Source organism: Plecotus auritus (genome assembly GCF_963455305.1).
Source record: "Plecotus auritus genome assembly, chromosome: 3".
NCBI classification, from domain to species: domain Eukaryota; kingdom Metazoa; phylum Chordata; class Mammalia; order Chiroptera; family Vespertilionidae; genus Plecotus; species Plecotus auritus.
Genome location: NC_137772.1, coordinates 40,993,490 through 41,016,737, shown reverse-complemented (window position 1 = coordinate 41,016,737; position 23,248 = coordinate 40,993,490). Strand labels below are relative to the sequence as shown.

General features: G+C 37.9%; 1 protein-coding gene across 4 annotated transcripts in view; it reads right to left on the bottom strand.

The window, feature by feature from the left end:
* NALCN (sodium leak channel, non-selective) overlaps nucleotides 1-23,248 on the bottom strand; it is a 314,423-nt gene that overhangs the window by 159,927 nt on the left and 131,248 nt on the right. For all 4 annotated transcript variants that reach the window (XM_080660974.1, XM_080660971.1, XM_080660973.1 and 1 more), the window contains exons 12-13: nucleotides 18,152-18,319; nucleotides 8,781-8,972 (exon numbers count right to left, since the gene is read on the bottom strand). In XM_080660974.1, the coding sequence (XP_080517100.1) occupies nucleotides 8,781-8,972; nucleotides 18,152-18,319 (360 nt within the window). The remainder of the gene's footprint in view (nucleotides 1-8,780; nucleotides 8,973-18,151; nucleotides 18,320-23,248) is intronic.

Here is a 23,248-nt window from a genome sequence, read left to right as displayed (position 1 = left end):
GAGAGGCCATAGATAGACCCGGAAGTCATTCCAGAAACACTGCCACCCAGGGGCTGAATCACAAAATGACTCTTGTGTAATCAAAAATAAAGGAATACGAGAAATTAAGACATACCGCCTGCTTAAAATCAGGACTGGCTTACAACACTGAAGAGCAGTGGAATGCAGGGAACTGCAATACTGTCCGGACTGAGAAACAGGCGTGCCAAACAGAACAACAGAGGAAGTGAATGACCTTCACTACTCCACATTTTATTTTTATTTTTTATTTTTTTATTTTCATTTTTTGCACCTTTTACTCAAGAAACTATTTTTTTTCTTTTTTCCTCACTTGATTTTACTTTTTTAATTATTAAATTTTTATTTTCAATCCATATTATTACTATTGCTATTTTATATATTTTTTTAAGTGTTATTTTATTTTCTCTTCATTTTACTTTGGGATTAGTGTTCTACATTCTATTTTCATATTTCCTTTAGCATCGTTTTACTTTATCTCAACTCTACCTTTATGCTATCACACTCTTCCTAACCTTCCCCTTTTCGGTGTCCTGTTTATCTTACCCCTTTCCTGCTTTAGATTTCCTCTATTCTTTCTGTTTACCCCCTGTTAAAATTTCACCCTACTTACATATCTAATCTCCAACCCCCTGCTCCAAGTCCTTACACAACTCTCTCTTCGCTGTCTTAACTATCCAAAAAATTGTTTTTCTCTCTGTCCTTTTGTTGTTGTTTGCTTGAATGTTAATTATATTGAATTTTTATGCTTTTTTGTGAGATTGTTTTGCTTATTCTTCTTTTGTTTGTTTATTTTTTTTTCTTGTTTTGTGCTTCTGTTTTTTCTTGCATCACTCAATATTAGTTGGTGTTGTAGTTTGTATTAATCCCCAGGTACTTGTTGCGGGCATTTGCTGGGATTAGTGATTGTACTACTGGAGTTTCATCCCCATATATATAGTTTGTTCCCCTTTCTCTCTTAGTCTCTTTCTTGTCTCTCTTACTTTTTTATTCTTTCCCTTTTCCCAATTTCATTTTGACACTCCTTTTTTTTTCCTTTCTTTCTTTTTCCTCTTCTTCTTTCTCTCCTATCCCCTAATTTGCCTTTCTCTGGTGGTCACCTTTATTGGAGGTTATTAATATCGTGAATACATTTATGTTCAGTGCCTTGTGTGTTGTACCTGGTAGTGCTGTATTTTGTGCCTTTAAATCAACACAGGAGAGAGGGAACTACATAACCAGACATCCAGAGAAGAGAGACCATGGGGAGACAAAGAAACAGCCCACATATGAAAGAAAAGCAGGCATCACCAGAAAAGGAAGTAAACGAAATGGGGGCAAGCAACCTTCCAGAGAAATAGTCATAAGGTGGCTGAAAAGAATGGAAGACAAATTCGACAATATGAGCAAGAACCAAGAGGAAATGAAGAAGAACCAAGAAGAAATGAAAAATGACATCGCTGCTGTAAAGAACTCAATAGAAAGCATCAAGAGTAGACTAGAGGAAGCAGAGGACTGCATCAGTGAGCTAGAAGACAAGATGGGAAAAAATACCCAAGTAGAGCAACTTCTAGAAAAAAAAATTAAAAGGCAGGAGGAGAGCCTAAGGGAACTTTGGGACAACATGAAACAAAACAACATCTGCATAATAGGGGTTCCAGAAGGAAAGGAAGCTGAGCAAGGAATAGAAAACCTCTTTGAAGAAATAATGACAGAAAATTTCCCTGATATAGGGAAGAAAAAACCCACACAAATCCAAGAAGCTCACAGAGTCCCAAGCAAAATGAACCCCAAAAGACCGACGCCAAGGCACATTATAATTAAATTGGCAAACACCAAAGACAAAGTAAGAATCTTAAAAGCGGCCAGAGAGAAACAGAAAGTTACATACAAAGGAACCCCCATCAGACTAGCAACTGATTTCTCAACAGAAACTCATCAGGCCAGAAGGGAATGGAATGAAATATACAAAGTCATGCAAAGGAAGGGTCTGAATCCAAGAATACTGTACCCAGCAAGGCTATCAATCAAAACTGAAGGTGAAATCAGGAGCTTCACAAACAAAAAAGGACTAAGGGAATTTATTACCACCAAACCAGCAATGCAAGAAATGCTAAAGGATCTGCTGTAAAAAAAAAAAGAAATAGGAAGCGAAGAAGGAACATAGGGTTAAACAATAGGAATGGTGACAAATAAGTACCTATCAATAATAACTTTAAATGTAAATGGATTAAATGCCCCAATCAAAAGACATAGGGTATCGGATTGGATAAGAAAACAAGACCCATATATCTGCTGTCTACAAGAAACCCACCTCAAAAAAAAAAAAAAAAAAAAAAAAGATGCACACAGACTGAGGGTGAAGGGATGGAAAAAGGTTTTCCAGGCAAATGGAACTGAAAAAAAAGCTGGGGTAGCAATACTTATATCTGACAAATTAGATCTCAAAGTGAAAGACATAACAAGAGATAATGAAGGCCACTTCATAATACTAAAGGGAGCAATCCAACAAGAAGAAATAACTCTGGTAAACATATATGCACCCAATACAGGAGCACCCAAATACATAAAAAAAACTCCTGGAAAATATAAAGGGAGAGATTGACAGCAATACAATCATAGTAGGAGACTTTAATACCCCACTATCACCATTGGACAAATCCTCTAAACAAAAAATCAGCAAAGAAACATCAATCCTAAATGACTCACTAGACCAGATGGAATTAATTGACATCTTCAGAACATTTCACCCCAAAGCCACAGAATATACATTCTTCTCAAGTGCACATGGGTCATTTTCAAAGATAGACCATATATTGGGACATAGGCAAAGTCTCTTCAAATTCAAGAAGATAGAAATCATATCAAGCATCTTCTCAGACCACAGTGGCATAAAACTGGAAATCAACTACAATAAAAACAACCCAAAGAAATCAAACACATGGAGACTAAACAGCATGCTATTAAACAATGATTGGGTTACCAGAGAGATCAAGGAAGAAATAAAAAACATCATGGCAACAAATGACAATGAAAACACTACAATTCAAAATCTATGGGACACAGCGAAAGTAGTCTCGAGAAGGAAGTTCATAGCTCTACAAGCCTACTGCAAAAAACAAGAAACAGGGGTAATAAATTACCTAACCCAACAACTCAAAGAGTTAGAAAAAGAGCAACAAGAAAAGCCCAGTGTAAGCAGAAGGAAGGAAATAATAAAGATCAGAGCGGAGATAAACGACCTAGAGACCAAAGAAGCAATACAAAGAGCTGGTTCAAAACAAAGATCAACAAAACCAAGAGCTGGTTCTTTGAAGGGATAAACAAGATTGATGAACCTCTAGCCAGGCTCACCAAGAAGCAAAGAGAGAGGACCCAAATAAACAAAATCCGAAATGAAAGAGGTGAAATAACAACAGATCCCGCCGAAATACAAAGGATTGTTAAAAAATACTACGAACAACTCTATTCCAACAAACTGGACAACCTGGAGGAAATGGACATATTCCTAGAAAAATATAACCTTCCAAAACTCAATCAGGAATAATCTAAACAGCTCAATATGCTAGTAACTATGGAAGAAATTGAAGCAGTCACCAAAAAGCTTCCGGCAAACAAAAGTCCGGGGCCAGACGGCTTCACAGGAGAGTTTTACCAAACATTCAAGGAAGAACTAAAACCTATCCTCCTCAGACTATTCCAAAAAATTCAAGAGGAAGGAACACTTCCAAGCTCCTTCTATGAAGCCAGCATCACCCTAATACCAAAACCAGATAAAGACAACACAATGAAAGAGAATTACAGGCCAATATCCCTCATGAACATAAATGCCAAAATCCTCAACAAAATTCCAGCAAATCGGATCCAGCAGTACATCAGAAAGATCATACACCATGACCAAGTAGGGTTTATCCCAGGAATGCAAGGATGGTACAATATCTGCAAATCAATAAATGTGATACATCACATAAACAAATTGAGAGATAAAAATCACATAGTCATATCAATTGATGCAGAAAAAGCATTTGACAAAATCCAACACCCTTTCTTGATAAAAACTCTCAACAAGGTGGGAATAGAAGGATCATACCTCAACATAATAAAAGCGATATATGATAAACCAACAGCTAACATCATACTCAATGGGCAAAAACTAAAACCATTTCCCCTAAGAACAGGAACAAGACAGGGATGCCCACTCTCACCACTCTTGTTCAACATAGTACTGGAAGTATTAGCCATTGCAATTAGACAAGAAGAAGAAATAAAAGGCATCCAAATTGGAAAAGAAGAAGTAAAGCTGTCCTTATTTGCAGATGACATGATATTGAACATAAAAAACCCGAAAGACTCCATAAAAAAACTAACAGACTTAATAAATGAATTCGGCAATGTAGCAGGATACAAAATTAATGCCAAGAAATCTATGGCATTTCTATACACCAACAGTGAACTTACAGAAAGAGAGACTAAAAAAGCAATCCCATTTACCATCGCACCAAAAAAATTAAGATACTTAGGAATAAACCTAACCAAGGAGGTAAAAGACCTATACGCGGAAAACTATAGGACACTGAAAAAAGAGATAGAGGAAGATGTAAACAGATGGAAGAAAATACCATGTTCATGGATTGGTAGAATCAACATCATTAAAATGTCCATACTACCCAAAGCAATCTATAGATTCAATGCACTCCCCATTAAAATACCAACGGCATATTTCACAGACCTAGAAAGAACTCTCCAAAAATTCATCTGGAATAAAAAAAGACCCCGAATAGCCACAGCAATCCTGAGAAAGAAGAATAAAGTAGGAGGGATCTCAATACCAGATTTCAAGCTGTATTACAAAGCCACTGTCCTCAAAACAGCCTGGTACTGGCACAAGAACAGACATATAGATCAATGGAATAGAATAGAGAATCCAGATATCGACCCAAACCACTATGCGCTATTAATATTTGACATAAGAGGCATGAACATACAATGGAGTCAAGACAGTCTCTTCAATAAATGGTGTTGGGAAAATTGGACAGATACATGCAAAAAAATGAAACTAGATCTCCAACTTACACCATACACAAAAATAAACTCAAAATGGATACAGGACTTAAATATAAGACGGGAAACCATAAAAATACTAGAGGAATCCACAGGCAGCAAAATCTCAGACATATGCCAAAAGAACTTTTTCAGTGATACTGCCCCTAGGGCAATGGAAGCCAAAGAGAAAATAAACAAATGGGACTACATCAAAATAAAAAGCTTTTGCACAGCAAAAGAAACCATCAACAAAACAACAATAAATCCCACTGTATGGGAGAACGTATTTGCAAATGTTATCACTGATAAAGGTTTAATCTCCAACATCTACAGGCAGCTTATACAACTTAATAAAAGGAAGATAAATGATCCAATAAAAGAATGGGCAACGGACCTAAATAGAATCTTTTCGAAAGAAGACAGAAGGAAGGCCAATAGACACATGAAAACATGCTCAAAGTCACTAATTATCTGAAAGATGCAAATCAAAACGACAATGCGATACCATCTCACACCTGTCAGAATGGCTATCATCAACAAATTAACAAACGACAAGTGTTGGCGAGGATGTGGAGAAAAAGGAACCCTCCTGCACTGCTGGTGGGAATGCAGACTGGTGCAGCCATTGTGGAGAACAGTATGGAGTTTCCTCAAAAAACTGAAAATGGAACTCCCATTTGACCCAGTAATCCCACTCCTAGGAATATATCCTAAAAAACTAGAAACACCAATCAAAAAGGATATATGCACCCCTATGTTCATAGCAGCACAATTTGCAATAGCTAAGATTTGGAAACAGCCTAGGTGCCCATCAGCAGATGACTGGATCAGAAAACTATGGTACATCTACACAATGGAATACTATGCTGCCATAAAAAAGAAGGAATTATTACCATTTGTAGGCACCTGGATGGAATTAGAGAACATTATGCTAAGTGAAATAAGCCAGTCAATGAAAGAAAAATACCACATGATCTCACTCATTTGGGGATAATGAAAAACAGTATAAACTGATGAACAAAAAGATAGATACAGAGGCAGTAAAGCATCAAACAGACTGTCAAATTACAGCGGGAAGGTTAGGGAGAGGTGGGGGAAATAGGAGATCAACTGAAGGACTTATATGCATGCATATAAGAGTAACCAACAGATGCAAAACATTGGGGGGTGAGGGCATGCATGGGAGTGGGGTTGGGGGGCAATGGTAAGATATGTACACATATAATACCTTAATAATTTTTTTTTAAAAAAAGCTTATTTATAGCTACCCTGTGGCAAGTATTGTGCTAAGCAGTGAGGATTAAATGAGCAAGATAGACACCATCTCTGCCTTTGAAAGGTGTGGTGGGGAAAATTCTGAAATAGGGGTCTGAAGAGGTAAATAGAGCTAGGGATGAAAAGATAGGGAGAAACATATTAAAAGGTTTGTCATTTTGAGGGAACAGAGAACCTTGAAGCATTTTAAACAGGAGAGTGTAATGAGACAATTTACATCATAGAAAGATCATTTATATTGTAAATGGAAAATGGATTTAAGTGCCTGACAGAGGCAGGTAGACCCATTGGGTAGCCCGTGGAATGCAAGTGAGAGATGCCTTTAGGATCCCCTTCACCTTCCAGTATTTTGGGAAGTACCTGGGGTACTTCAGTGTGGGTTGAGCTCCATCAGAGGGTCGGTCACTCACTATGCCTGGACTGCTTTTCTCTGCTGGCCTCCTGCCCCTCCAGGATTCTCTTTTTGGAATTGGGATGGAGAAATGACCACCGCATGTCTATGTCATATCTTTGAAAGGGTTAACTGGAGAACATAAGGCTTGAGCCTTACAAAATCTAACAAATGTCAAAGGGAAAGCTCGTTCTGTTAGCCTAAGCCTTGCACAAACATGCTCCCCTTGAGTGGTTATTTTACAGAAATTCCTGAAGATCATAAGCCCTGCACAGCCCCTTGAGAAAGGACTTCAGGTGCCCACAGAAGGACAAAGGACAAGGGCATAAAACTACGACGGGGGCATGGTCCTGATACCTGAGTCAAGCCAAAGCCCCATCTGCAGCTCTCCCTGAGCGCATAAAAAGCCTGCTCCCTCCCCAATTCACTGCTGGCTTTTTCTCGAGTCAGACTACCTGCACCCAGGTGCCTGGAATAAATTATCATTTTGATTACACTGAGCCTTGAGTCCATTCTGTGTGACCCCGGCCCAACCCCGAACCTTTCAATCCTCTTAGGAAGGTTTGATAGCATGTTACTGGGGCCCAAGATACAGTAAGGTCCAATGAAACCAGTGTTTAGTTTGACATCCAGTTCTATTTCCTAGAGAGAATATGCCCCCTGGATGGCTAGGTCAAGATCAGGTTTGAGAAACAGCCAGAGAAAAAGTATTTTCCTGGCACCAACACTAAGTCCCCTTTGCTAAGTCAGGCTCATCCTCCGCTGTGGGACTCCTCTTTTCCTCATGGCTGGTTCTCTCAGCGGCTCTCCTGCATCCCATAGCTCTATGCATGTAATTGGTGGTAGTCAGCCTCTACAATGGCCTGGGCCCAAGTAAAGATAATATAAACAATGGCTGATTTTTAAAGTTTACTTTTTTTTAGCTTACGTTTGGAGCCTCATGTGATTTTTCTTATATAAAATGGCTTCTCTTAATGTGCTGTGCTTTGACACATACTGTCATTAACCAACCGACCTCAACACCTGACCACTGGATAATGAGGGAGATATCACAGGCCTTCCCTTCTTTGGTTTTTCTATCTCTGGTTCTGGATCTTACCTCTGAGCTCCCACAGAGCCTTGTACTTGCCTTTATCAAGGCTTTATGTTTTCTTACTGGTTACCTCCCTTACCAACAATTTCTTGAGGGCTTAGGACTTAGTTGTATTTATATCCCAGGATCACCAACATTGCTTTGCTCTTTCAGGCACTCAACAAATGCTTGGCGATGAGTGACAAATTTAGCAACAGGTTAAAAAAAAAAAAAACACCCCCCCTGGGGTAATTAGTTTAGCTATTATATATACAGATATCTTTTCCCTCAAAGCTTAATTAAATATATACATCCCAATATTATCTTTCTTATATAATAGGATTTACTATGTCAGCTTATGGTGAATATATACATTATTTTATCTTGGTCATTAAACTTTTAATGTTTCTAAATCCACATGGAGTTAATTTTCAGGATCCCTCTGGTTAGAGGCTAAATCTTCTACATGAGTTCTGCTTATGGATTGATTTATTTTTAACTTCCTTTTAAGCATAAGTGAAATCTAATGACAATGCTGAGGCATGTACTAGGTGATTTAAAGACTCTTCAAATCTTTAGAAGAGTTTATGAGTTTAAAATTCAAAAGCATCCTTCTGGATTATACCTGACATAAAAATATATAAACTGTAAAACATATTTTAAAATGTTAACTCTCACAAACAAAAAAGAGTAAATTTTATTTTAAAATTCTATTATGTTTTCATTTATAGGTGCTGAGAACTCTACATTCAATCTTTACTGGTCTCAGCATCTCATTCCATTCGATTATTTCCAGAATTATAGAATTAGTGCATAAGCTGCACATGTGCTCAAACACCTGCACCCTGCAGGAGACACCATTTTAAATATTAAAACTAGCTACTCCAAGTTATCAAAAAGATGACAATATGTTTGAACCACTGTTAAAGTGAAATTACTTTGATGTTAATCATTATTACTATAATAAAAATAATGACTTCAACCACATCTTTTTGTTCTTACCCTTGGAAATGTTGTAAATCTGTCCAGTTCTTCAACAAAGCAGAACATTTGCAAACTGATTGCTGACATAACAATCAAGAGGCTGGCAGTAAATACAACCAAACTCCCAAGCTTTTTCCCAGGACCAAAGATCTTGTACACAAAGTCTTCTAAAGCAGGTGAAATCTTAATAAGTCGAACCACCCGAAGAACCTATTGGGGGAGAGAAAAACATACATGTTCGATCATTTGTTTACACTGAATCTTAAATAAATTCATATTAAACCTCATTTTTCATAGCACTTTATAAAATTACACTTTTCCACTTAAGCATCTAGAGAGGAAAATTCACAATATAATAACTAAGATATCAGTCTAGCTCACTATCTGTCCTATATCAAGGACTCAGTGTGGTAGGTATGGAGTGGGGGCAGGTACAGGGGTGGAGGGGGTCAATGGGGGATGAAGGGGAAAATCTGTAATATTTTCAATAAAGATAAATTTTAAAAATAAAAACTAAAAGATGAAAAACAAAACACCCATAAAACAAAACAAAAAACAACTTAATAAATCCCAAATGAATGAACGAAGAGAAATGGTGACAACTGTTTTAACATATATTTCAAAATGGTATTAACTAGTAGATGTTGTTGAAATAAAATTTATATTTTTCTAATGTTCAAATATAGAGGAAAATGTAGTTCAATAGTATCAATACTCATCTGCACTAATAAAAGAGTAAGATGCAAATTGACCATACCTTTGCAACACCCACCAGCCAATCAGGAGTGAGTATGCAAATTAACCCAACAAAGATGGTGGGTTAATTTGCATACACAGGCGCTGAGTGGCCGGGGGCGGGGCGGGACGCTTGCATCATCACCATGGTGACAATTCAGGCATTCTGCACCGCCACAGCCCCTCCAGGCCTCTGGGCAGCGTGAGTAGGAGGAAAGGCGGCTCTGGCCTGAGCGAAGGCAGTGCCAGCAGCCAGGGAAAGTAAGGCCCATTCCTGCACGAATCTTCATGCACCGGGCCTCTAGTTGTCTAATAAAGTAAAACTTCCCAAGTGTCAGTGTACATTCATAAAAAATGTTTTAAAAACCTTCTGTCTTGGAGCCTTTATGTAAGGCTGAGATTGCTACCCTAATATCCATTCTCTCCATCCTGGAAATAGAACTTTCTAAATTTTATTCTAGGAAGGAGCTACCTAGGGCTGCAGACTACATTTTCCAGCCTTGCTTGGAGTTAGGTATGGCCAGCAGACTAGATTAAGGCCTATGGAAGGTGAAAGGAAGTGATTCTTGCAACTTTTAGCACATAAAAATAAATAAGTCTGTTCTGGATACTCTTTTTATACCTTTCTTTGGCTGGGAAATGGAAACAATTGAAGTATACCTTTTGGACCAAAAATAGAAGCCTTGAATAGAAGATGATGAATCCAATCTGACACAAAAGACCAACTTCCTGGATGCCCACACAGAGATGAGCCAACCCTTTGCCCTGGACACCCACCAACTAAACAAACTTCTATCTTAGGGAAACCTTGTATTTTTAGATCTTTGTTATATTAGCCTAGCTTGTTATCAAAACACCCATATATGTTTTACATGTATATGTATGTGTGTGTGTGTGTATTTATATATGCAAAAACTCCCACCGATAACTCACTAATAAATTTATTTTCTTATTCATTTAACATATACTGATTGATTGTTATGTGTTGGACAAATATATTCAATGGCTGTTATTACAAAAGGAGTATAAAAATATCTATAGCATTAAAAATATAAATGAGAATGTAATTAAAAATTGAAGTATAAAATATGGAAAAGTAACATTTTACATTCAGTCTACAATGTTATCAACTTTTTATGTACATCTGAGAAATAAAAAAAATGTTTCCAATTAAAGGCAACATTATAAGATGGACCCAAAATTTAGAGGTATTAAAATAGGAACATTGTCTTGGCATAAATAAAATATGGTAAATAGAATGGTAGTCTGAGTTGATTCAATATCAATAAGAGCTTAAGTTATCTGTGAAGGATTCTTAAGAGAAGAAAGGTGAATAGTTTATTAAAAATACAGTAAGAGCCCTAGCTGGTTTGGTTCAGTGGATAGAGCATCAGCATGTGGACTGAAGGGTCCTGGATTCAATTCCAGTCCAGGGCACATGCCCAGGTTACAGGCTCAAGGGGTGTGCAGGAGGCAGCCGATCAATGATTCTCTCTCATTGAATTTCTATCTCTCTCTCCCTCTCCATTCCTCTCTGAAATCAATAAAAATATTTAAAAAATACAGTAAGAAACAGGAAATGCTTTTAAAACCAAGATTTTAATTTTACACATACAAAATAATATATGATTTGTTTGTTTGTTTGTTTTGTTAATCCTCATCTGAGGATATTTTTAGAGAGAGTGGAAAAGAGGGAGGGAGGGAGGGAGAGAGAAAGAGAGAGAGAAAAAAACATCAATGTGTGGTTGGTTGCCTCCTGCATGTGCCCTGACCAGGATCAAAGTTTGAACCTATAACCCAGGTATGGCTCTTGACCAGGAATTGAACCCTTGACCCTTCCGGGTGTGGGCTGATGCTCTAACCACTGAGCAAATCAGCCAGGGTAAAAAGAAAGTATATTTGGATTTTCCTTTCCAGCATCCCTAGCTTCCTGCTTTCCCTGATTTTTCTTTGACAAATCATTACTACACTCATAAGGAGACTCCCAAATCCCCAAGATCCAGGCCTGACCAGAGTATTCACAATTATTTGATTCAGCAGAACATTTGTTGGACTTATGAGAGGTGTTCCCTTTCTTTGTTCCAAATTGGTATTACTGTAAGAATCACATAAGCTTCAAGCTTCTGGGAGACATTTTTGCCACTACATGGAGAAAGTCAGCTTAAGAATGGTAGCAACAAAGAAGAAAAGTGACTCAGTCCTAGTAATACAATTTTAGCCTCTGAATTTTGCCCCCTAAACTTTGAATTAACAGGAAACACTGAGGTAACATTATCCTGCTGTCAGAGCCAGCAGCAAGAGCACCACACAGCTCTGCTGGTCTGACTGGCTCTGCATGGCTGTGAGTCCATGTATTCTTCTAAATTCTCCTAACCGACCATGCCAGGGCTGGCTCCTGCTTGAACCCTGCCCACTGCACTAACTGTTGGGAACTTAGTCCAAGCTTCTCCTTTATCCTCTGCTCACTAGACAGCAGGTGCTGGGTCCAAGCCCCTCTGCCTGGGGCTGGACCTCCAAGGATGCCGGGTATAGGCTATGAGAGGTTCTGGGTATACAAGAATGAGTTGTTATTGCAGAAGCCAGTGGCCATATAGCCATCAGATAAGAACAGCCCTTACAGCAAAGTCCATACAGGCAGGCAGCCAGACACTGGCTGGTAAACGCATATCCTATCTAATAAAGAGGGAATATGCTAATTAACCATCACTCTGTCACAAAGATGGCTGCACCCACAGCTAAGGCCAAGTTCCCATAAGGATCCTTAACAAACAATCAGCAGGGACCTGAGGCTACACCCTTCCCTGCCCCTGTGGGGCTTGACAGGGGACCTCAGGCTGGCAGGGCTTGACAGGGGACCTCAGGCTGGCAGGGCTTGACAGGGGACCTCAGGCCACCTTCCACACCTGGCAGGGCTTGACAGGGGACCTCAGGGTGTGCTTCCCATCCTGGTGCTGGGCTAGGGGACCTCAGGCTGCTCCCCCTGCCCCAGTGCCAGGCCAGGGGACCTCAGGCTGCAACCCCCACCTGGCAGGGCCTGACAGGGGACCTCAGGCCACACCCCCCACCCAGCGGGGCTTGACGGGGGACCTCAAGGTGCGCTTCCCGTCCTGGTGCTGGGCTAGGGGACCTCAGGCTGCTCCCCCGGCCCCAGCCCCAGGCCGGGGGACCTCAAGCCACTCCCCCCACCAGGTGGGGCTTGACAGGGGACTTAAGGCCACGCCCCCCACCCCGGTACCAGGCCGGGGGACCTCAGGCAGCATCCCCCGCCCCAGCACCGAGCCAGGGGACCTGAGGCTGTGCCCCGCTGCCTGGCGGGGCTTGATAGGGGACCTCAAGGTGCACCCCCAGTGCTGGGTCGGGAGAACTCAGGCCGTGCCCCCTCTCCGCCCAAGGGGGACCTGAGGCTGCACCCCCCTGCCAATGGGGCTTGATAGGGGACCTGAGGCTGTTCCCCCCTCCCGGTGCCAGGCTGGGGGACCTGAGACTACGCGCCCCACACCCCCCGCCGGGCGGGACTTGACGGGGGACCTCAGGCCATGTCCCACACCTGGCGGGGCTTGACGGGGGACCTCAAGGCACGCCCCACCACCCTGGTCTGGGCTGGGGGACCTCAGGCCTCGCCCCCCGTCCTGGCGCCGGGCCAGGGGACCTGAGGCTACATTCCCTGCCCGGCGGTGCTGGACAAGGATGGGACTAGCCAGGTCTGGATCTATCCCAATTGTAGGGGGGGGGGGTGCAGCTGGGTCTGGGTCTCACGCGATTTTGAGGCGCATGTGGGTGGGCGGGGACTTGACTCTGGGTCCTGTGGTGTGCCCCAGACTCTGACAGGAGGAAGGTTCTCATATACATTTTACTAATTTTCTTTCATCTCTGACACTTCTATTATAGAGAAAGGGCAAATAGCAATATTAAATTATTCCCTCTAATTAATCCCCTTTTAATGTGCACGAATTTCGTGCACCGGGCCACTAGTCTTTCCATAAAGCAGCATCAGTCTCTGTACCCACAGCTATTATCTAAGCAGCCGCAGGCTGTATCCTAGACTCACCGCCTCACATCGTGGCGGTTCCTGAGCTCTCTGGCTCAGCAGCTTCTCCTGTCTCTCCTGCCCAGCTGCTCTCTCTAGCAGACTTCTTCACACACTCCATCCCAGCTGTTCTCTCTCCATACTCCAGCAGACTTCTTCTCACTCCATCCTACTCCAGCCAACTAGCTGGTCAGTAACCTACTTTGATACCATTTTAGACAAAGAGGGCTTCGTGCCAATGGTTACATCAATCATATTGGCTACAGAAGGGCATAGTGTACCTTGTGTCCTTGCACCCGCTCATATGACCTGATTAAGATTCCCAGGCTCAGAGTCCTTGAACATCCTGTTTAGGCACATGCCCAGAGCAGCCTTTGGCCATTCTGGTGTATTGATAACAAGGCCTCTGTGCTCCCACCGGCCTTGACTATCCCAGGACCTGGCATGGTTCCCACACATGCCTATTGTCTGAAGAACACAAATTGTATGGTCTCTAGCCACATGTCTAGTAAACAAATAGACAAATGTTTAAAGAAGTCTAGAAAATGTATATTTTCTTCATGCTAAAGTCCTTCAAATTAAGCATTATATTATGGTTACTATATATGGTTAAGTTACCAGTTTTTCCTGTTATAATACTTTAAGTATATATTATGAAATCAGAATATTACACTGAGGCTATCTTTCAAAATAACAAGCAAGCAGCTTTATCATAAAAACCATTAAGATATTTATATTCATATTCATATTAATACCTAGAATACTAATCTGGGAAGATTTCACATTTTTATTAGAGTTGTTTATTCTCAAACATAAATGATTGGTATCTAGTGTTAATATTTAAATATAGGCAAGTTTACAGAAACATTTTAACTGGTTTATAGCTCAAATTTAGTACTGTGTGTTTCCCCCATTTAAGTTATATTTAAAGAATTTCCTTTGTAATTTTGAATCCTATCCCAAATTCTAATAAAAACAGCCTATGCACATCTGTGCAATTTTGATAAATTAATATTTCATTAGCTAGAAGAAACAGAGCTTAACACAATTCCCACATTGGTGATTTGATCAACAATTTCAAAGGATTAACCTCATAAGTACTGTAGAAATTGTGTGGTTTAGAATATGAGCTGTGAAATTAAACTTGTTCGTGATGAGTTTCTACCATTTGCTAGTTACGTGGTCTTAGGCAAGCTCTCAAATCTCTTGGGACCTCAGTTTACATGTACACTGTCTAGCTCACATAATTGTTATGAGAAACAAATGAAACAATGCACTCAGCACAGTGATTGGCGCTTAGTAAATGCACAATAAATACCAGTTGGTGTCACAATTATGCTGGTATGTTAGAACCATAGCATTTTTAAAGACTTTATCAATTCCCATAGGACAATGCTGCCCTATGTTCATCCCCGCCCAGCTACACTGGTCTCGGTGCTACTCTTTGAACAAATCAAGTATGTTTGCACCTCAGGACAGGTGCCATGTGGTTCTTTCTACCTTGAATGCTTCCTCCCTGAGCCTCTCATGGATGCTTCTCACTCCTTTCAGTTTCTGCTCAAATATTACCTCTTCAGAGAGAGCTTCCATGACAACTTATCTAAAATAACACCCCACCCTACAACCTCTATCATTTTTACTATGCTTGTTCCTTTTTTATACCATTTCTGGAGCTTGTATTCTACATTCTGTTGTATACTTATTTGTGAACTGTTTGTCCCCTCGAATTTAAGCTTACTAAAGTGGGGAACTTCACTGCCTTGTTCATCTTTCTCCCATCAGTATCTGGAACAGTTCATGGCACACATTATGTGCTTAGTTAATATCATGTAAATAAATAGATGAATAGCACCAACAATTAGTCTCAGAGATAACTGATATTTCAAAGGGAGTCATTTTGTACAAAACTGTTGACTTCACATTTAAATATGAAAAATATGAAAGTCACTAAGGGAAGACTTGCTGCCAAGACAATGAAGAAAGGTCCACTGAAATGAGAAGTGTGAGGACCATCAAGAGAGAATAAAGTGGAGCCACAAGGTGCCAATCTGTCCGGTACAATAGGTTCTTCATCTGTGAATTTGCAAAAAATCCTGTGACAACCAAGCTTCTTGAGAGATTTATTTTTTTAGCCACAAAATAACTGAAGCACGTAGGTTTGGATTATTTCATTAGAAAAATATACCCATGGCCATGTATAGAGAGATACAGATAAAAATCACTTAACTATTAATATAAACTATTACAAATTATAATCCAGAATTAAAGACACAAGTAAAATTTCAAATTTCATTGATTGCATATTATGTGACTATAGCTATATAAAATTATTAGAAGCATGAGTACAAAGTCTAGATATTTTGTAAAAACATACTTGTAGAAAAATACCAGAGATAATGACTATTAATAATTTGTAATACTTTGGTTTATTTCTTTGCAGTCATTTTTGACTTTAAAAATTTTTTAAAATATTTAAACTGTTTTCCAGAGAGTATTAGATATTATAATCTCCTGTTTCTTCCCATTCTGTTTCTTCATCTGTAGTAGGTACTGAATAGATAGATATTAGTTTAGTAGCCATCCAATGGTTTGTTAATGACTTAAGATAGTATTTAATGTGCAAAACCAAGTTACCTTCCAGTCATTTTTAGATGTTATATGATTTTATACTGTTTTGCATTTAAATAAAACAATCATATCTATAGTTATTGCAAATTCATTACAGCTATTAATTTTATGGTCAAATTGGCATATGACTTGCTAAGCTATTCCTCAAATATTTACCATTTTAAAAGTTTCCATTTTTTTATATCTCATAAAGAATTCTAATTTTGATCTATTTCTAACATTTTTACAAAAAATTATCTGTGAGAATTTATAAGAATTTTCAAATCCTGAATATATTTATACTATATCCTTGTTGAAATAGGCATCAGAATTTTTTAAATTTGGCTGATATGATAGGTTTATATTAAATTATCATGTAGCTTTTGACTATCAGGCATATTTTCTATAATTATCTACAATGGTTCTCTAAGGTAAGCACTACATGCTCATGTTGATTTTGTGAAGCTAGATAGCAGTGTCAACGGGCCTATAATGCATGAATGTTTGGGAAGCCCATTTGTATTAAGAGTTTTGAACATGTGTATATCTCTTGCCTCAGCCATCTCACTTAGGTAACCAAGGCCAAGGATATAACCCAACATGGGACAAGGGATTTATGTGCAAAGATGTTGATGGTACTAAAAGCTTAAACCATGATAGTCCTCTATAATTTCAATATGCTTAGTGGTGATTTTTATAAGATCATCTTTTTATGTTGAAGTGTATTTGGTTTTAATTTTCATGAATTATATTTTCATGTACATTTCTACAAGTAAATAGATATTGAGTTTCAGGTTATAGCATCTTAGGTTAATACAGCCCTGAAAATGACAGCTTTGGTATTACTAATAAATAAAATCAATGAAATTGGAATGCATTTTCTTTCTTCTAAGAAGTTGGAATCCTATTTCTCTGAATTACTTCTTTAAACTTTACTGCTACTTTTTTCTCTAACAATTTTTAAATAATTATTAAGAAAATAATGCACATTATGATATTTCCATAATAAATTATATAAATGACCAATTTTTAGTCAGAAAGTAACTATATTTGAGATTTTAAAAATTAGGATATCACATATACATACTTTATCAAGTATTCAAAAGAACAATGAGTACATTGCTATTATTAAACAATTATGAAAGGCATAATTAATAATTACTTTTGTTTACTGATAATTATAAAGTAATATATTTTAAGATTTCATTTGAAAAAATAGATATCCAATTATTATAAAGATTACAGGTTTTATTATTTAATCATCATAAAGAAATAGGCATATATAAATAATGAAGTTTGACTTACAATTTTTAAGGTAAATTTTAGTTCTTATTTTAATTGTAAGTCACTGTTGAGTAAACATATGTTGGCTTATTGAAAAGAGAGATCTTCCCTTGGCTTAATGGCTCAGTTGGTTGGAGCATCATCCTGTACACTAGAAGGTTTTGGGTTTGATTACCAGTCAGGGCACAACACCCAGGTCATGGGTTCAGTCCTGGGGGCACATACAGGAGCAACTGATCAATGTTTCTCTCACACACTGATGTTTCTCTCTCTCTCTGTCTCTCTCCCCTACTTCTCTTTAAAATCAATAAAAACATATTCTCAGGTGAGGATTAAAAACAAAAACACACAAAAGGGAGCTTTCCACTTGGAATTGAATTCTTATTTCCTACTCTTTAAAGTGTGTCAACATCTTATGTAGTTTAAAATTTGATATATACATGGATGTATAATACCAATGTATATATAATATATATATTTTCACATTGTGCTAATTTATGAACTGTATTTTTAAAATATCTCCATTTATTAATTTTCAGGAGTTTTAAAAACAATGTTACAATTATGAACATACTATTTTGGGTATTTAAGAAGTCATCAGACCCATCTTAAGTGTGCATTTAATAATTATACATAACTGTTATATATAAACTTATACAATTATTATTATAATGTGACTATTATTTTCTCTGGAATAAAAAAATATCCAAAGACAAATAGGCATTATTTGTATTACCTGAAAGTATGTGAATTGAGAATGATAAAGATCTGGATATACATGAAGAGTAGTTCCAATCACAAGTAATAGCTCAAATTTGTGGAGAGATGAGCTAATATATCCAGTAAATCCCAAACACCATATCTTCAGAAGTGCTTCCAAGTCAAAAAGTACGGTAAAAGCCACCTAGGTGAACAAAGAGACAGTGGAATTGAAATCTAAAACTATAATTTATTTAAAAATATTTTAAATATTTGTCAGTTCATGAATTTCAGCCACTATCATATAAAATGAGGAGCCCACAAAAATCTAGAATGACATTTTATTTAAATAAACTAGAGGCCCAGTGCATGAAATTTGTGCACGGGTAGGGTACCTAGCGGCCACTGGCTGGGGGTGGGGGGAGCTCCCTTCCCCTGGCTGACTGCCCCGCCTCCTGTTCAAACTCCCGGTTGAGGGGACAATTTGCATATTAGGCTTTTATTATATAGGATAGTTTGAAACATACCAACTAGAACCTAGCATACCAAATATATCTTAAGCAATTAGAAAACTTGTTAAAATGTTAAATGTTTGCAAGTGGCATTATTTCTTCATTATCCACTATTTGATAATATTTAAAAGTCATTTCTATGGATAGAATTACTATATACACAGAAAGGGTACATTTTTCTTTTAACTTTATCTTTATTGTTTAAAGTATTACTGATGTCCCCTTTGCTTTTGTTCCCCATTGACCCCTTCCACTCTACACTTGCCCCCCCCCCCCCAGGCCTTCACCACACTATTGTCTGTGTTGATGGGCTATGCATATATGCATACAAGTTCCCCTGTTAAGCTCTCCTCAGCCACCCCCCCAACCCCGCCTTTCCTCTGAACTTTGCCAGTCTGTCCCATGATTCTAGGTCTCTGGATCTATTTTTTTCATCAGTTTATAAGGGTGCATTTTTATATAATTTGTTTACTCTAAAGATAAAGTTTCTATAATGCACATGGTATATTACAAAACTTACATATTAGTAAGCAAAATTAAACTAATACATAAATGTTTAAATATTATTATGTATTGGGCCACAAACAAATAGAGAAAAATATATTCTATACCAAGCAATTTATGTTTGTGTATATGCACACATACATTAACATATTAGTACATTATATGTTCATATTATTAGTTAATAATCAAAATTACTATATTAATGAATTAGCTTAACCTCTTAATCTATCACATTAATTCTATGAATTTGTTATTACAAATAACAATATTATAAAATACACATGTAAATATAGCAGGTATTATTTCTTTACTTGTCCTATGGGTAAGAAAACTCATTTTACAAAGAAGTTTGCAACTGGAATGAGAATGTGCAATACCAGCTTAACTACTAATTGAAGAGCACAAGGCTGAGTATTGGAATCAGTCATAACATATTCCTCTGAGGAGATACCAGATGATTTATTGGAAGAAAGGAAGAAAGAAAGCTCACTTTCCTTTTTTCTAGGCCAACACAGGATATCAGAAGGGATTTTCTTCCACTCACATTTGAAAAATGTGGAGAAAAGCAGAATTTTAATAATAACATTTTAGAAATAAAACACTAAAAGCATTACAAGTGGTTAATTTAGATATAGGGAAGAAATTAACATTACTTTTTCATCTAGCACTTCTGTATACTCAAGTTGTTTCTTAATTTGAATTGGCATGTCCTTTTAAAAATATAAAACTGCCGAAACCGGTTTGGCTCAGTGGAAAGAGCGTCGGCCTGCGGACTGAAGGGTCCCGGGTTCGATTCCGGTCAAGGGCATGTACCTTGGTTGCGGGCACATCTCCAGTGGGAGGTGTGCAGGAGGCAGCTGATCGATGTTTCTCTCTCATCAATGTTTCTAACTCTCTATCCCTCTCCCTTCTTCTCTGTAAAATATCAATAAAATATATTAAAAAAAATAAAAAAAATAAAAATATAAAACAGTAATACATTTGAACAGTTAAATAATCCTAAATACACAGTATTAACAAATTCCCCTGTGAGCCACTTCGCATATTTCCTTCTTAACATCTCCTGTCTCATCTAAACATATACGTATAATCACATGAATGGGCTTGCATTTTATATGTCATTCTGCAACTTGCTTTTCTCACCAACAATCATAGACAACCACCCCAATCCCCTGGGATAAGAGATTTGGCCCTAATTATTCTTTTCATCAGCTGCATATTTCCCATAGCATTCAATGTTTATTTAATTCAACATTCTCCCTGATGACTCATTGAAGAATAGTTTTCCCTTGATAAGAAATCATCGGGAAAAATGTTAAGCATTTTGCTGCTTCAATAACAAGACTACATTAACCATCCTTAAGCAATATCCATATTTTTTGAACTTTCATGTCTATAAAAAGAATCTCAAATCTAGCATTGCTGGGGCAAAAGACAGGTTTATGGAGCTTTAAATTTAAAAAAAAAGTATTAATAAATTCATTCAGGAGACAGAACTGAACCTCACATCACCCTGCTTGGCCCCAGAGGATGGCTGGTTAGCCAGAGACGGGTAAGATTCCTCAGGGAAGGAACAACCTAACACAGGCACAGTCGCAGAGGGGCCATCAGGAGAGAACCTGGGGGTCAACAAAGGTGGGGCACAGACCCTCACCCCCCCAACTTTGTAGGGGCCTGAACCCTCACCCCTTCTGAGCGAGGTCTCCTGCCCCCATGGCTGCTTTTCTTCCCATGCCCAGCTCAAATCGGAACCCAGGTAACAGACAGAGACTTGGCCGACAGCAGCTGCCCTCTCACTGCAACAAGACTTGTTTGAGTTGTCTTGTACCCATGGTGTGGGGAAGTGGGTTTTTGATATCTAAATCCAGCCTAGCACCAAGAATGCTCAGGGCCTACTCAAGAAGGCAAATAATCCTTTCCACTAATATTTACAGGGTAAAATAAGATTGTTGTTAGAGTATTAAATTTGACAGTAAAATAGTAGTCAAGTTCTCAGACTAATTTAAATTGGCTAATTGAAACAAGTGAATATTCAAGAAAAATTAATGGTACTGGACAAAAAGCTGTTCCTAAGTGTTAACTAAAATTTTTATTGGTAGTTCATCTCATGGTAAAATTGTGTAAAATATAATGAACCTAAAGCAGTCATATTTTAGTGCAAAAAATTAAAATTTAAAAGCTATCAAGACTACATTATAAAATTTCCAAAAGCCTCCTAATATTTAAATAAAAAAAGGGGGGGGGTAGTAGAAGAATATCATGTAAGGAAAAATATCTTGTAAGTAAATTACATCTAGAAAATTTTCACTTTAGAAAATTAACTTTCATTTGTAAGGCTAACAGCAAGACACCCATGAAAAACACACATGGTGTCAAAACAAGCCAAAGGAAAATCGTTAAGGCAAAAAATGAAAAAGGACCCCAAGTCAAATTTATAGAAAAGTTCCTTTATTAACTTTTGGTCGAGAATATGTTTGTATATTTTCAGAAAACTCCAAGACCATGTGGATTCCTGCAACAGAGAGGAATTGACAGGACTGCTCCAGCCATGAAGACAGAAGAGAAACAGTCCAGAGATGGAAGACACTGACGACGCCTTGCCATACTAGCAGTCAGCAGTTGTGCATCGCTGCAGGTTGCCCAGGACCAAACCAGAGAGGGTCGGACCTGCATTACCACCATTTGTCCACCATCCAGAACTGAAATATCATTGCTGACATGTACACATAAGGAACTGTTTGACATTGAAATTGGGACTCAAAATAACTGTTGGCCCAGAGAGAAACTCACTACAGACTGATTCATTTGCCTCTCAGCATAACCATTATTGCTTGTCTCATTTTCGGTTCTTATAAGTGTATTTCTAGTATCATATGATCTCACTCATTTAGGGAAAATAATGAACAACATAAACTGATGAACAAAAACAGACCTGGAGACAGGGAAGCATCGATCAGACTGTCAAACCTCAGAGGGAAGGTAGCGGAGGGTGGGGGTAAGGGGGAGAGATCAACCAAAGGACTTGTATGCATGCATATAAGCCTAACCAGTGGTCACGGACAACAGGAGGGTGGGGGCATGCGTGGGGAGGGGTTTGGGATGGGAATTGGGGGATGAGGACAAATATGTGATACCTTAATCAATAAAGAAATTTAAAAAAATTCATTCAAAATGTTATAGAAAACCATTTGCCTTCCAGCAAGGTAGGAAAGTGCTTCCTATTCTAAACCTGTATCATTACCAGATGTAATCAAACTTAATCAAGCTTTTGCTTATCTGTTCATGTGTGTATTGATTATTTAGATTTATTTTAAAGACAGTTTTTCTATTCATAACCTTGCCAACTTTCTATGGTGGTGTTTTGTCTTTTTTATTAGTTCTTGGGGTTGTTGATATTAAGAACAGTTATCTCTGTCTGCTTTATGAACTGCAAATAGTTCTTCCCTAGTCAATAGTTTGACTTTTAATTTTGGTGGCATTTGCTCTATAAGCACTTTAAATTTTATCCGGTCACATATTTCTATCTTTATGATTACATTCTTTACCTTTACATACATAACAGGTCTTTAGAAGGATTATTATCTAACTGTCATATCCAGGGTCACACTATGTTTTTCTATTTATTTGGATTACATTTTTAAATAAAAAATTCTCCATAGAGATGTTGTTTCTTGTGAAATTTATTTCTATGAATTTAATATTCCAGTTACTAATATAAAGGCATTTTTTTTACCTTTTTAATTTTTATTTATTGTTTTACTATTCTACCTAGTTAGTTCCAGTGAAGAGTAACCACCTCACTAGATTCTTCTATTATTACTAATATTTTTAATAAGGACTCCTGGGCTTTATTAAAATATGTACGTTTCATTTGCAATTAAAAATAGTATTTTTTCAAGATTGATTTTGGGGTTAATTGGATTACTTTATTAGCTATAATGATACAGCTGCATGGCAATATAGTAAATAATGAAGTGGGAATAAGAGGAATCCATGCTCCTCATTTTCCATGAAAGTTTCTTCAGCATTCCTACAAAATGGTTGCAGTGGGTTTTGATAATTAATTTCTACTCTGTTTAAGGGCTTCTCTTCTTTTCCAATTCTACTTAAAGAATTTT